At 34.3% G+C, this 14,470-nt stretch overlaps 1 protein-coding gene across 1 annotated transcript in view; it reads left to right on the top strand.

Moving 5' to 3' along the window:
- Positions 1-6,857, top strand: part of LOC124982813 (ovostatin-like) — a 77,207-nt gene extending 70,350 nt beyond the window's left edge. The window contains exons 31-35 of the mRNA XM_047549729.1: positions 1,402-1,523; positions 2,336-2,426; positions 5,182-5,250; positions 5,593-5,695; positions 6,090-6,857. Coding sequence (XP_047405685.1) covers positions 1,402-1,523; positions 2,336-2,426; positions 5,182-5,250; positions 5,593-5,695; positions 6,090-6,151 — 447 coding nt within the window. The 3' untranslated portion in view covers positions 6,152-6,857. The remainder of the gene's footprint in view (positions 1-1,401; positions 1,524-2,335; positions 2,427-5,181; positions 5,251-5,592; positions 5,696-6,089) is intronic.
- Positions 6,858-14,470: the final 7,613 nt, after the last annotated feature.

A 14,470-nucleotide genomic window follows, 5' to 3' on the forward strand; every position in this document is an offset into this window, starting at 1 on the left:
AAGTAAATTAGAGGCATTTCACCACTCCAAGTATGATATAATGCAGCTTCAAAATGTTCCATCATGTGGCTGCAAAGCCATTATCACAGCTAGCACAAGAGAATAATAGTTTATAATATCATTTAATTACCACCAAATATATTTTGTAGTTGTTTTCTTTTTCAAACCAGATTCAGTCAAGGAAATGCTTTGCAATTGTTCATTGTGTGTCATAAGTCTCTTAACTTAATAGCTCTATTGGGTCTTTTGTATCTTTGTGTGTGTGTGACATTAACTTTTTGAAGACATCAGGCTATTTGTGTTGTAGAATATCCTTAATTCTGGATTTATCAGATTGTTTTCTTTTTGGCCTCATTACCTGTGTTTTCTACAACCTAAAGTTAGGTCTGTATTAATTTGTCTCACATACAGAGATACATCATTCTTAATGATATTGTGTTTTATCATTAGCTTAAGGTGATAATGGCCAAATTTCTTCATTGAAGGTGCTGGTTTCTTTCTGCTATGCACCTACCAATTAATATTTAAAATATTACATTGGGACCATGCAAAAGTTAATTTCTGCATCAATTTTCATCAACATGTGTTAACATGCATTAATGATCTTTGCCTAAATAAGATACTCCAATAAAGAATATGAAGTAGTGAATTGTAATTCTAACATGTCTTCTGTTTTTAGTGGCTGGTATTTTCACACAATATAGATATGACAGAATGTGGTAAATAAATTAAGTATTAATGGTCATTTGGATTATTTCTCTTCTTTCACTATTACATATAGCATTGTAATGAATAATGTATGCAAATTACTTCATACTCATACAAGTGCAACTTCAGGATACATTTTTATAAGTGTGATTACTTAAGTCAAATTAAATCTTTAACCAAACTTATTTCCAAGCCATGTTATTGTAGATTTTGATTCTATAATTTCCTTTTTTATTCATTTGTTTTAATACTGGTGTTCTCCTTAATCCTGTAACTTTTGCATTATATTAATTTTAGCAGTTTCTTACATCTAAAATCAGATAATTTTAATTAGTTCCCAAAAGATAGTATGGATATAATTTAGCTCTGCTATTCATTAGCTGTGTAAGTTTTGACAAGTTACATATCTCTCTGAACCTTATTTCCCACCTTTACAAAATGGACAATAAAGTAGCATCAACTTCACTGAGTTATTGGAAATAATAAAGAGTTATTACATGAAAAGCATTTAAAAGGGAGCACATAGGATATGCTCAATAAATGTTAGCTTATCACTGATATTATCAGTGGCATAGAAAATAGGAAGCACAGAGGTAAAAATTGATTTTTCATTTAATTTTAAACTTCAATAAGGAGGTAATAAATGAAAAATATTATTTTATTAATAAGTAATATATTCTATATTTATTTAAGACAACTCTGAAATATAATATCCTACTGCCTAAGAAGTCATCTGGGTTTTCCCTTTCTGTAAATACAGCCAATGTTTTCTGCAGAGGATTATTTGACAAGTTTGATCTTGTGGTTTCAGCCAGGTAATAACATGTTTTGTTTTATTTTGTTGGTAAACTAAGATATTTCTCCACCTCTAATAAAGATAGCCTATATTCTCTTCTGCCTTCATGTGAAGCTTACCCCAATCATTTTATGGAAAAGGTTGGCCTGTTTCTGTTACCTAGGGAAATATATCCCATCTGGTTTAAATTGCCTAAATTGTATACAATAAACTAGATAAAAGTAAATGTGGCTTCAAAAATATTGAATAGAAGGCAGAAAAGAGAATTGTACAATAAAGTTTTACAAATTTCTTTATACGAATTATATTAATATAGGAGGTAGGAGGTAGGCGGACATCGAATTCAAAGCCAGCATCAGCAAAAGCGAGGCACTAAGCAACTCAGCGAAACCCTGTCTCTAAAAAAAATACAAAATAGAGCTGGGGATGCAACTCATGGTTGAATGCCCCTGAGTTCAATCCCCAGTACAAAAAGAAAGAAAGAAAGAAAGAAAAACAATCCAAGAATTGCTTTTCCCTCAAATTTATATTTCGTAAATCAACATATTATAGCATGTTATAGTTCTTACTTTTGGAACCTCAAATTTCAAAATAAGAATATCACTTAGGCTCAACTCTCTATGTCCACTTGGAAATAGATTGAAATATAATTTCATTTTGGACTATCACTAATTTCAGTTTATTCTGAGGGTTATTCTAATCTCAGAACAATAAACATTATAAAGGATATGGCAAAATGAACTTTTTGCATGTAAATATATTTTATTGGTAATCTGTTTTCTTAAATAATGATCCACACTTAACTGAATTACAAATTTTTTTCTTTAAAAGTTATTCTGGAAGACACAGCTCTTCCAACATGGCAATCATTGATGTGAAAATGCTTTCAGGATTTGTACCTGATAAATCTTCAGTTAAGAAGGTAAAGAATTCAATTTAATTAAAATAGCTTCAGAATAGCTATAATGTGTTATGCTCAATGTTATGCATTGGTAATAAATTGAAAATACAACACATTTTCTATTCTTAAGAAAAGAAGTTTAAATCACAAATGTCTAATAGTACATTATTCAAGGGTCTCAAATTTATTTGAATTCAGCTAACATCATACTGATTGGTGGATAATTGGAAGCTTTCTCTCTAAGATGAAGAATAAGACAAGGATGCCCATTCTCACCACTTTTATTCAATATAGTACTGGAAGTCCCACCTAGAGCAAGAAAAAGTCAAGAAAAGGAATTAAAAGGCACCAACTAAGAAGCAAGAAATGAAATTCTCTCTCAATACTGATGACATGATCATATAAAAGACTCTGCCCAAAAAAAAAAAAAAACTGTTAGAACTGATAAACAAATTCAGTGAAGTTATAGGTTACAAAATCAACATATAAAAACAGGGGAATGTTTAGATACTAACAACAAATTTTCTGAAAAGGAATTTAAGAATCCCACTTATAATAGCATCAAAAATAAATTAAAATATATACACTTACAAGTAAATGTGACCAAACAGATAAAAAGTCTGTACATTGAAAATACATAATATTGATGAAAGAAATTGAAGGAAACACAAATAAGTGGAAATATCTTTCATGTTTATGAAGTGGAAAAATTAATATTGTTAAAATACCCTTGTTAAATAACCAAAGCAGTCCACAGATTCAGTGCAATTCTTTTCAAATTCTGATGGCATGCTTAATAAAATAGAAAAAAACAATCCTCAAATTTTTTGGAACCAGGAAAGTCTCTAAAGAGTCGAAACAATCTTGAACAAAAGAACAAAGTCAGAGATATCAACCCCTCTCTAATTTTAAAACTTATGACAGAACAATTATAATCAAAATAGCATCATATTATCATAACAACAGATATACTGACCAATGGAACAAGACAGAAAGCTTAGAAATATACCCAAGTATACTCAATTAATTTTTGGCAATGATGTGAAGAACACACATGGAAAAAGGACAATGTCTTTAATAAAGGGTGCTGCTGAGAAAATTGAATATCTACATACAGAAGCATGTAATTGGAACTTGTCTCACACCATATACAAAAATCAACAAAGCTTCAATGTAGGACTCAAAGAGTTGAACTACTAAACAAAAACAAGGCGCAAAGTCCACAACATGGGTCTGGGCTATAATTTCTTGAATAGAACTGCAAAATTCAAGCATCAAATGAAAAACCAAGCGAATTTTAACTTGCATCAAACTCAAAAGCATCTATACAGCAAAGAAAATAATAAAAAGTGAAGAGACAACCTACAGGATGGGAGGAAATATTTGCAAAACATAATCTGATAAGGGACTAATATTGAAATTACATAAGAAACTCAAACAACTCAATAGCAAGAAAACAAATAATCCAATAAAAAATAGGCTAAGAATTTGAAGAGACAGTTCTCAAAATAAGAGATCTACATTACCAACAGATATATGAAAAATGCTCAACACATCTACTCCTCAGAGAAATATGAATTAAAGCTGCAGTAAGCTTACACCTTCCACCTGTTTGAATTGCCATTATCAAAATGATGAATGATAACAAATCTTGGCATTGATGGGGCAGAAAGAGTGCCCTTGCACACTGTTGGTGGGAATGTATATTACTGTCCAGTCATTTTAGAAAAGAATGTAGAATTTCCTCAACAAATATAAAATAGAATTACTATACAATCCAACATCCCCACTTCTGGGCAAATATCCAAAGGAATTGAAATTTGTATATCACAAGGAATACTATCCTCCCATGTTCATTTCAGCATTATTCACATTGGTCCCAAAAAGGAAGCAGCTTACCTGTACAACATCAGACAAATGGATAAAGGAAATGTGGTTTATATGTACAGTGGCATATGTGTAGATTAGAATGCTAAATTACCTTTAAAAAAGAAATTCTGTCATTTGTAACAATATGAACGGAACTGGAGGACATTGTGCTAAGTGAAATAAGCCAGGCAGAAAGACAAATATGATCTCATTTATATGTGAAATCTAAATTAAAAAAAATGATTTCATGGAAACAGAAAGGTATATACCAGAGTCTGGGGGCAAGAGGAAGATCTAGAAAAAGGAAAAATGTTGTTCAAAAAGTGTGGCAGCAAAAAAAAAAAAAAAAAGCGTGGCAGTTCTGTTAGACTGGAGGAATGTTTAGTGACACATGGCACTGCATGTTCACCATGGTTAATAATCATGTATGTTTTAAAACTGATGGGAGGATATTTTTAATATTGTAGCCACAAAAAAGAAAAGTCGCTGCAATAATGAATATATTAGCTATTTCATTTGAATCTTTCAACAATATATAGAAAGATGAAAACACCACATTTCACTCTGTAAATATGTACAACTTTTATTTCTCAATTAAAAATAAATGTTTTAAAAGTTGAAAAGGAAAAAGAGCAGATAAGTTGGTGTTTAGTTATTGTATTCTACTCTTATCATTCTACTTAGGATAAATTAGAAACCCATTTTATACAAATCTCTCAAAAATGTTGAACAAAGGACACCCAAAGATTAGTATTTATTGGCGAGGCTACATGGAAACTTCACAGGAATGTATAAAGATGCAAGAAAATTACTAAATTACAATTAAATATTCTTATCTTTGAATTATTAGTTGTTCCTATTATGAGTTCCCTAAGTTTTCAGCATACTTTCCCCCCCTTATTTTTAGCTTCAAGAAGATGGCAAAGTACAACGCATAGAAATCAAAACCACACATGTGTTCTTTTACTTGGAGAATGTAAGTTTAATGTCATAATGTGATTTGGCTGTTGGTGTATATGCCAGAGGCACAATTTGGTTATATTTTTTATGATTTTTATATTTTCCTAAGGGCTTAAGTACCAAAAGAGCATTATTTTATTTTTGTTTTTGTTTGTTTTATTGTTGTTGTCACTCTCATTTTGTTTTGTTTATGGAGGTTCTGAGGATTGAACCCAGGGCCTTCAGCATGCTAGGTGCTACCCCTGGCCCATATCCCCAGCTCTCCAAAAAAGCATTGTTAAAATAATTCTAAATATTTGAAATGGGAAGAAAGTGAGAAAATATACTTTATATGCTAAAAATATTGATTTATTCCCAGGTTACTCAAAAGGAAATTCAATTATCATTTTCCATTGAACGAGATGCACTTGTATCTAACACCAAGCCTGCATCTGTTCAGCTCTATGATTACTATGCAACTGGTAAGAATTTTACTTCATTTTAGTACCATTTTATTCTGCATTTAAACATAAGCTAGTTTTCATTTTCTCCACTGGTATTATAGTTTGTTTTTGGAATTGTTACTTTGCTGTTTTGAAACTTTTCATACCATCTAATACAAAATATTTCAGAGTTGCAATAGCTAACATGTACAAAAGTTCATTTACAGAACATGTGTAACATGTACAAATGATCATACCTGAAAACACTTAAGAATGATCACATACATTGTACAAAATGTCATAGGAATAAATATACATCTGATAGTTGTCAAGTAAAGCAGTTGTTATAGTAGCATAGATGTAGGGGAGCTTAATAAAGATGTTTTCTTCTTGAACAATGTAACTGTTTAGAGTAACAATTTCTCTCTTCCAGATGAATTTGCAGTTGCAGAATACAACACACCATGCAAACAGATATCTTTTGAAACCTCTTAGTTGTCAGATAAGGGAACTGTGATGGAAAGGAAGAGGACACATTGGAACTGGGCTTTATATTAAGAGAGCATTTCCACTGTTCCAAACAACAAAAGGTTTGGAATCTTCAGAATGCTGCAGATGTTCAAGTTCCCCCTCCAACAGCATCCTCCCTCAGGCACTCCACCACCAGCTTCATGCCTTCTGCCTGACGACCTTCTCTGGAGTTGTGGTAGCCAGTTTAGCCTGTGTACAATTGCACAGGCTTAATGTTCCAAGAGAAAAACTTCAACCAGCAGACACTGAAACCACTGGACATATGCTCCTACCACCTGCTTTTACTCGGGGAACTCTGGGGCCATTCCACATGCTTCTGGTGAAATCCCCTTGAAAATCAACATTTCATTTTCTCATGAAGCAGTCTCCATAGAAAATTCTTAAATTAGCTCTTTTCCTTTCTTGCACCATCTCCCTGATCAGGGAATGAATTATCCGCACTCAAGTCCTTACCTCAAATTCTGCTTTCAGAGGAAAGATATCACATATCACTAAATACCTATATAAAATGTTTTGTTAGGTATGGAATATCTGTAGGTGTTGTTAATTTAGTTCTATTGTTTGTTTTTTAAATATTTTTTCTGGGAACTGTAGAAAAGTAGGTATTTGCAATATCTCAATATAAATCTGGTTATTTTGACAACTATTATTGAGTAAAACCTGACAAGCATTTATGTATTTTATCTTCCATTCAAAATAAAATCTTCTTTCTCAGTATAAACCTAGCATGGAGCAAATACATTCTCCTTTCCTGCTTACTCACCACAATCACTTGGGATATTTCTGAAAATATAGCTGTAAGATTCTCTTTGGATATAAAAATATATATTTTATTTTAATATAATATCAAACTTCCCCAAATTCTACTAATATAGAGGGTACACAAACATGAATATTTTTCAGTGATAAAAGATAGAAAACAAAATCATATTTAACCATTTTTTATTTTTAATTTTTAAAAATAAATGATTGAACACTAAATACTATTTTTTAATTAAGATCATACTGTATCATTTAAAGAGGAAAAGATTTCTCAAAATTTTCCATGAAGTAGTTGAATAAGTTGAGTACTGTGTGAGTACCTGGCCAAATTACTGCTAACTCCTGGGGATAAATGTTGAATTATATGGATGCAGTTTCAGAAACCACAGAAGAAAAACTTTCACTGACATGAAAGGAAAGCAAATTAAATCAGGACAAATATGTCAATGCCAGTCAAGTGATTAAATCAAGTTTGTTTGACTCACAAGTACTCCTGCAAATCTGATGTAATGTTCAGACTTTATTTATAATCATGAAGATTCGCATCTTCTCTGACGTTTACTTATGGAAAAGTCATGTTTAGAATCCCAGGAAAACCATAATTTTCCCTGAAGAAGAATCTACTCTCTAATATTCAGCTTTCACCTAAAATTCAAAAGACTTTTTGTGATGCCAAAGATTACGCATAATCTTAGGAGGGGATAGATAAAGCAAAAACAAATAAAACAAAAAAGTTGCTCTATAAAACTAACTTTTTTCACTTGTAGAATTTGGATTTGAGAAGGGACATACAGGTTTGGTGATTTTTGATATACACATATTTTTGATGCCACAGATTAAACCCAGGGGCACTTAAACACTGAGCCACATCCACAGCCTATTTTATTTTTTATTTTGAGTCAGGGTCTCACAAAGTTGCTTAAAGTCTTGTTAAATTGTTCAGGTTGACCTTGAACTCGTGATTCTCCTGCCTCCGCCTCCTGAGTTACTGGGATTACAGGCATGCACCACCACACCCTACTGATAAATTCTTAATAATTTATTTTTATTCTCTCAAATGACAGTTTTTCTTTCTCAGATTAATAGCTTTATGGTTTTGTTTTTGTGCAATATTAGACAAAGATCCTACAGAGAAATCAAGTATGGCTGGTGTCTCTTACCTATAGTACTCCTGAACATCCTGAATTGAGACAATGATATGCTACCTCACTCCTGGGGACTGCTTGAGTACAAAGGTTTCTTTTGATGGAGGCACAGGCATTCCAATTCCAGGGTTATGAAGTATTATTTTGGTGGTGTTCCATTTAGAAGGCAAAATAAGGATGTGTGAAATTCTGGGACTGGATATTGTATCTTGGTGTCCCTAAATTTTGCCCCAATGGGATTAAAAAAAAAAAGAAAAGAAAAGAAAAAAAAAAACCTTTCCCTTTGTCCCTGAGAAGGAAGTCAGTCTTAAATTAGGGAAAGATACCAAACTCTTATTAAATCTATCCTCACTTAATAATATCTGATCTTTTAGAGACTTGTAAATTTCATTAAGTTTTACCTAAAGAACATCCACGTAGGAAGCAATCTACACAATGAACAAGTTATATAAAAACAATAATAATAATAATAGCACCTATGACTTAATTTATTCCTCATATACTTGGGAGTAAATGGTTCCACTCTTCATGACCAGCACAAGATTGCTTCTAGAAAATAGTTTATGAAACAAAACTATCACTGTGTCCTGAAATACAATCAGCAGATATTTATAATCCTTGGCTTTACATCTCTTCTGTACAGGAAAACATCCTCTGATTTTCTTTTATAATATATCTCTTTTAGTACCTAAATAAATTATTTATTTAATCAAATTATATTTACATTGTAATGGTATCAGTAATCAATTTTTGCAAGGGCTCCCCCACCCCTAGGGCAGTCAATTTTCTTATAATATGAAAACTGCAAATTATCTTTACCTCCAATTCCTAAGCTAACATCCAAAAATGCCTAGAATGATGCTTGATAAATTTCAATAAATTTTTATAGAGGACATAAGTTTATTTAGGGCTCACAGTTTCAGAGGTCTCAGTCCATAGATGGCTGCTTCCATATCTCCAGGACCAAGGTGAGGCAGAACATCATGGCGGAACAATGTGGTGGAGAAAAACAGCTCAAGATATGACCACCAGAAAGTAGAGAAAGCAAGCTCACCAGGGACAAAATTATACCCCAAAGACATGACTACAGTAAACTACCTCCTCTAGCCACACCCTATCTGCCACAGTTACAGCCCAATTAATCTATATTGGTGGATTAAGCCACTGATTAGGTCACACCTCTCATAACCTAATCATTTAATTATTTCACCTCCGAATGTTTTTGTGTTGTCTCACACACTAGCTTTTGGGAGAAACCACAAATCCAAACCATAACATTCTGTCCTGACCCCCAAAACTTTATGCACATTTCACAATGCAAAGTACATTTACTCCATTTCCAAGAATCCCACAATCTTCACATATTTTTCATTGTCTAAAAGTCCAAGTCCAAAGTCTTCTCTGAGTCTCATCATAAATCTGTAAATCTGTAAAAATAAAAAGCAAGTTACATACATCCAACATATAAAGGAACAGAGAAAACAATGCCATTCCACAAGGGAGAAATACAGGCACAGAAAGAAGAGATGAGACCAAAGCAAGACTAAAATACAGCTGGGTAAACAAGTCCTGTAGATCCACACCCAGCTTTTGGGACACAAAGTTTCCATGATGTTCTTACCAAAGGGCTTGTGTAATTCTATGAACCTTGCTGGTTGCATCCCACATGGGCTCTTAGCTCATTTCTGCTCAATTCCTGCAACTTTCCTCACCAGACTTCCCACAGTCCTGCTATCTGTTATCTCCAGGGTCTCCACTGCAGCTTCGACTACTTTCTTACAACTTCATACATCACCTTCTCAAGGGCAGCCCACAGGGACTTTGACCCTGCTACACCTTTCCTGGCCTCCAGGTCTTCCTCTGAAATCTCAGTGGAAACCTCCATGAACCCCTAACCCTAGCATCCTGCATTCCTGGTGAACCAGTACCGCGGGTTTGCCACCAATGTCTGCCGTGATATCAAGCAGTAGCCAAGTCCCTTGGAACCACAATCTCAGCAGCCTCTGAGTTCCTGGGCAGGGGAGCATGGTGAAATAACTTCCTAGGACCCCATGTAACAGCAGGGTGTCCCCATGATCTCTTCTGAAAGGAATTACTTTTATACTCTTGAGCCTGAGGTGAGTGGGGACCTGACAATTCCTGAGCTGCCCTCAAGCCATCTTTCCTATTGTCCCTTGGTAAAGTATTTGGCATTAGTGGCTCAAGTCTCTTTAACAATCACACCTTCTTTAGCCACAGTTTTTCTTGCACTTTTCTGGTCAAGTTATAAATGTCTTTAAAATCTTTCTGTTCTGCTTTCTGCCCCTGATTATCATATTAAACTTGACTGAAAGCTATTAGCAATATCCAAGGCACCTCCTAAATGCTGTGCTGCCTTGAAATTTCCTCCACCAGATTAATTAGTACCTTTAAATTCAGTCTCACAGAAGGTCATGGGGAAAATGTAGAGATCTTGTTAGCCAGAAAGTGGCAAGATCCAGCCTCCAATTTCCTTCTCCTCTCAACCTCATGAGCCAAGTCTTCACTACCCACAGTCCTATCTGCATTCTGGTCTTCTGAATCCCTACCAGAATTGCCCATAAAATTCCATTTAAAATATTCTAAAGTTTTCCAGTTTTTATCTCCAAATATTTCAAAATTTCTCCCACCACAAACCAATTCCAAAGGCACCTGAAACATATGATCACATTAGTCAGAGCAATGACCACACCTCTGCGTGACAATTTCTATTTTAGTCAGTTTTTTCATTGCTGTGATCAAAGATCGGACAGGAACAACACAGAGGAAAAGAAAGTTTATTTATGACTCATGATTTCAGAGGGCTTAGTCCATAGATGGTTGACTCCGTGGCTCTGGACCTATGGCAAGACAGAACATCATGGCAGAATGGTGTGGTGGAGGAAAGCAGCTCAGGACTTGGCTACCATGAAGCCGAGAGGGCCTCAATAAAATATTTTATCGATCTCTTGACTCTTTCAAAGTATTTTTTCTACTATGCATATCCCACCATCAACACACTGCTCTTTCTCTCCATAACTGTCAGATGATTGGAAGCAGGAGGACTGACGGACACAATGAAAGGATGCTGCCCCCTTGAGGAAATCAGAAGCATGAAGTCCAAGTGATTTATTATACAGCACAGGGAGTCTAGTGATAGACATTTTATTTCTATTCTGGCCTGAGGTAGATCCTTTCACTTTTTTGGAAACCTCAAGCAATCACTTTTTCCCACATGTCTCTTCCCAAGTCTCTCCTCTTTTACACCTGGAAGATAACCTTCCAATTTAAAAGCAAAGTGTGACATTCTATTCCTGAAAATACCTTTTTTTTTTTTTTTTTTCTTTTTTTGGTTATAACATTTTGGGAAACACTGGTTATATTTACTCTGGGATCTCTTTCTCTGAAAGCCAGAATTATTTCCTTTTCAAATTCCTCTTAACTCATCATTCTGCTCCTAGTCCACACTTCTTATTTGTGTAGTAGTTCTAGTTTGAATCAGGTTTGATCTACTTTTTATTTTTAATTAATGTTTTATCTTCTAATGGTTCTGTGCCTATATTTTTCAAAACCCATAGAAGGGATCTTTACCATAAGGAAAGTGCACCACTCTTGGGTCCAGCACGGTAGTTGGGGAAGTCACATATGACTATGTCTGCTTTTCTCCTAACATTAGTCCTTCCCTCCAGCTTGGAGCTCCTTTATGTCATCTGTGGAACTTAAGAATCCCATTTAGATCTTCAAAAAAGGGCATCATTCACTCAGAAAAATAAATTTCTTATTTATCTGAGTTGTTTCTTGAGAATTCATGCCTGTTTTCTTCTTAGGAAACTGCAGATTAACAGATTAAAATCTGTCAAATTTACATTTTTATTCAACAAAAACTCTTCAGGGAGTGCTATGCAACTATTGGTTATTGATTTATATTATCATTTTATTGCATAATCCATCACAGAAATGTAAGCACTTTTACTGTTTTAATTGATATTTAATTAGTCTATGAGTCTCTGGTCATTCATTGACTGTGGAGTAAGCCACATGGACTCAAAACAGATTTCTATGAATGCAAAAATATTTATCTTTATTAAGATAATGTATTGAGAGGCAGGCAGGGTGGCACATGCCTGTAATCTCAGTGGCTCAGGAGGCTGAAGCAAGGAGGATCATGAGTTCAAAGCCAGCCTCAGCAACAGTGAGGCCCTAAGCAACTCAGTGAGACCCTGTCTCTAAATAAAATACAAAATAAGACTGGGGATGTGGCTTAGTGATTGAGCGCCTCTTAGTTTAATCCCTGGTACCCCCAAAACAATTTATTAGAAAAAGTAAGCCCAACTCTCCATCATGTCAGTTTAGGAACCAAATTCCTCAACAAGACTCCTAAAGACAAGAAGTAAAATCAAGACTCAATAAATAGGATGGTATCAAACTGAAAAGCTTCTTTACAGAAAAAAAAAAACAATTAAGAATGTAGAAGAGAGAGCCTACAGAATGGGAGAAACTCTTTACCACATGCACCTCAGATACAGCATTAATCTCCAGGATATATAAAGAACTCAAAAAGCTTAACACCAAAAAAAACAAATAACCCAATCAATAAATGGACTAAGGAACTGAAGAGACATTTCACAGAAGAAATACGATCAGTCAGCAAATACATGAAAAAATGTTTAACATCATTAGCAATTAGAGAAATGCAAATTAAAACTACACTGAGATTTCATCTCACTCCAGTTGGAATGGCAATTATCAAGAATACAATTAACAGCAAATTGTTGACAAGGATGTGGGGGAAAAATACAATCATACATTGTGCTGGTGGGACCTCAAATTGGTGCAACCACTCTGGAAAGCAGTGTGAAGTTTCCTCAGAAAACATGGAATAGAACCATCATTTGACCCATCTAGCCCAACTTGGTTTATACCAAAAGGACTTAAAATCAGCATACTAGAGTGAAAATGTCGTACACATAAACAATGGAGTGTTACTCAGCCATAAAGAGGAATAAAAGTATGGCATTTGCTGGTAAATGTATGAAACTGGAGACTATCATGCTAGGTGAAATAAGCCAATCCCAAAAAATATAAAGGTCAAATGTTCTCTCTGATATATGGATGCTGATTCATAACAGGTGGGGGTTGGGGGAAGGGAGAAGAGGAGGTTCACTGGATTGGACAGGGTGGAATGGGGGAAAGGAGAGGAGTTGTGAATGGGAAGACAGCAGAATGAATAAGACATAACTTTTCTATGATCACATATGAATACATAACCAGTGTCTCCTCATCATGTACAACCACAAAAATGGGAAGTTATACTTCATGTATGATGTGTCAAAATACATTCTACTGTCATGTATAACTAAAAAAAACAAATAAAAAATTTTTTAAAGTAAATGTATTAGAGAAATTTTCTTTCAGAAAATAATAATAAACTAAAAGAATGTAAAATAAAATCACATTTTTATTACATTTAGCTAATATTTTTATGTTTACATGTCCAGTACACATAAACACACACACGCACACACACCACATATATATTAATATCATTGATAACAGGAAGAAAAATGTCCTGTGATCTTCTGATAAAACAGTGCAATTGAATCTGGAATATAATTATGCAGAAAGACTAACTTCTCATTACCTTGGGTAAGTCTTAACTCATTCTCCTTGAAATGTTATTGTTTTGTTCTATATTAAACATATACTCACAATTCAAGTTACTTATTCTTTTTTCTATACTTTGCAAAAGAGGAAATCGAGTGTCATATCTCATGGCCCATGATTCTTTTGTTCATTTGTTAAACAAATATTTATTGACTGTTTGCTATTAATGGATATTGTTCTTGATGACAAGGAACAGTGAAAAATTATACAAAGTTTCTAACATAATGCAAGACAATAAGTATGAAATATAGTAAGTGCATTATATAATATGTCAGAAATGACATGTTCTATGACAAAAAGCAGGGCAAGAAAGATCAAGAGTGCCAGAAGATGGGAGGTAGACTGCAATTTTAAAATCCAAGGTCAGAGTAGAATTCACTGAGAAGTTGATAGATGAGCAAATGTATAAGGAGATGAGGACATTTGCTATGTGAGCATCTGTAGAAGAGCAAACCACGAGGAAGTTTCACAAAGCACAAAAGCTTTACATCAAGTGGAAAGGGGTTCCAGTGCTGGAGGAAGACAAGAAGTTCAGAATGGTGGAAGAGGAGAAGAAAGAAGAGACAGCAGGTGGAGGATGCAGAGACTAGGGTCCCAGGGCACATGTGTGCAGGCATTAAACATTTCTTTCTCCTGGGCAAAACTTTCACTGATGACTTAGAGAAAACTGGGTGGGAGAGGAGATTAATTTACTACTATGGCAGTTTATAATGAT

Source organism: Sciurus carolinensis, chromosome 4, assembly GCF_902686445.1.
Source record: "Sciurus carolinensis chromosome 4, mSciCar1.2, whole genome shotgun sequence".
Classification (NCBI taxonomy): Eukaryota; Metazoa; Chordata; class Mammalia; order Rodentia; family Sciuridae; genus Sciurus; species Sciurus carolinensis.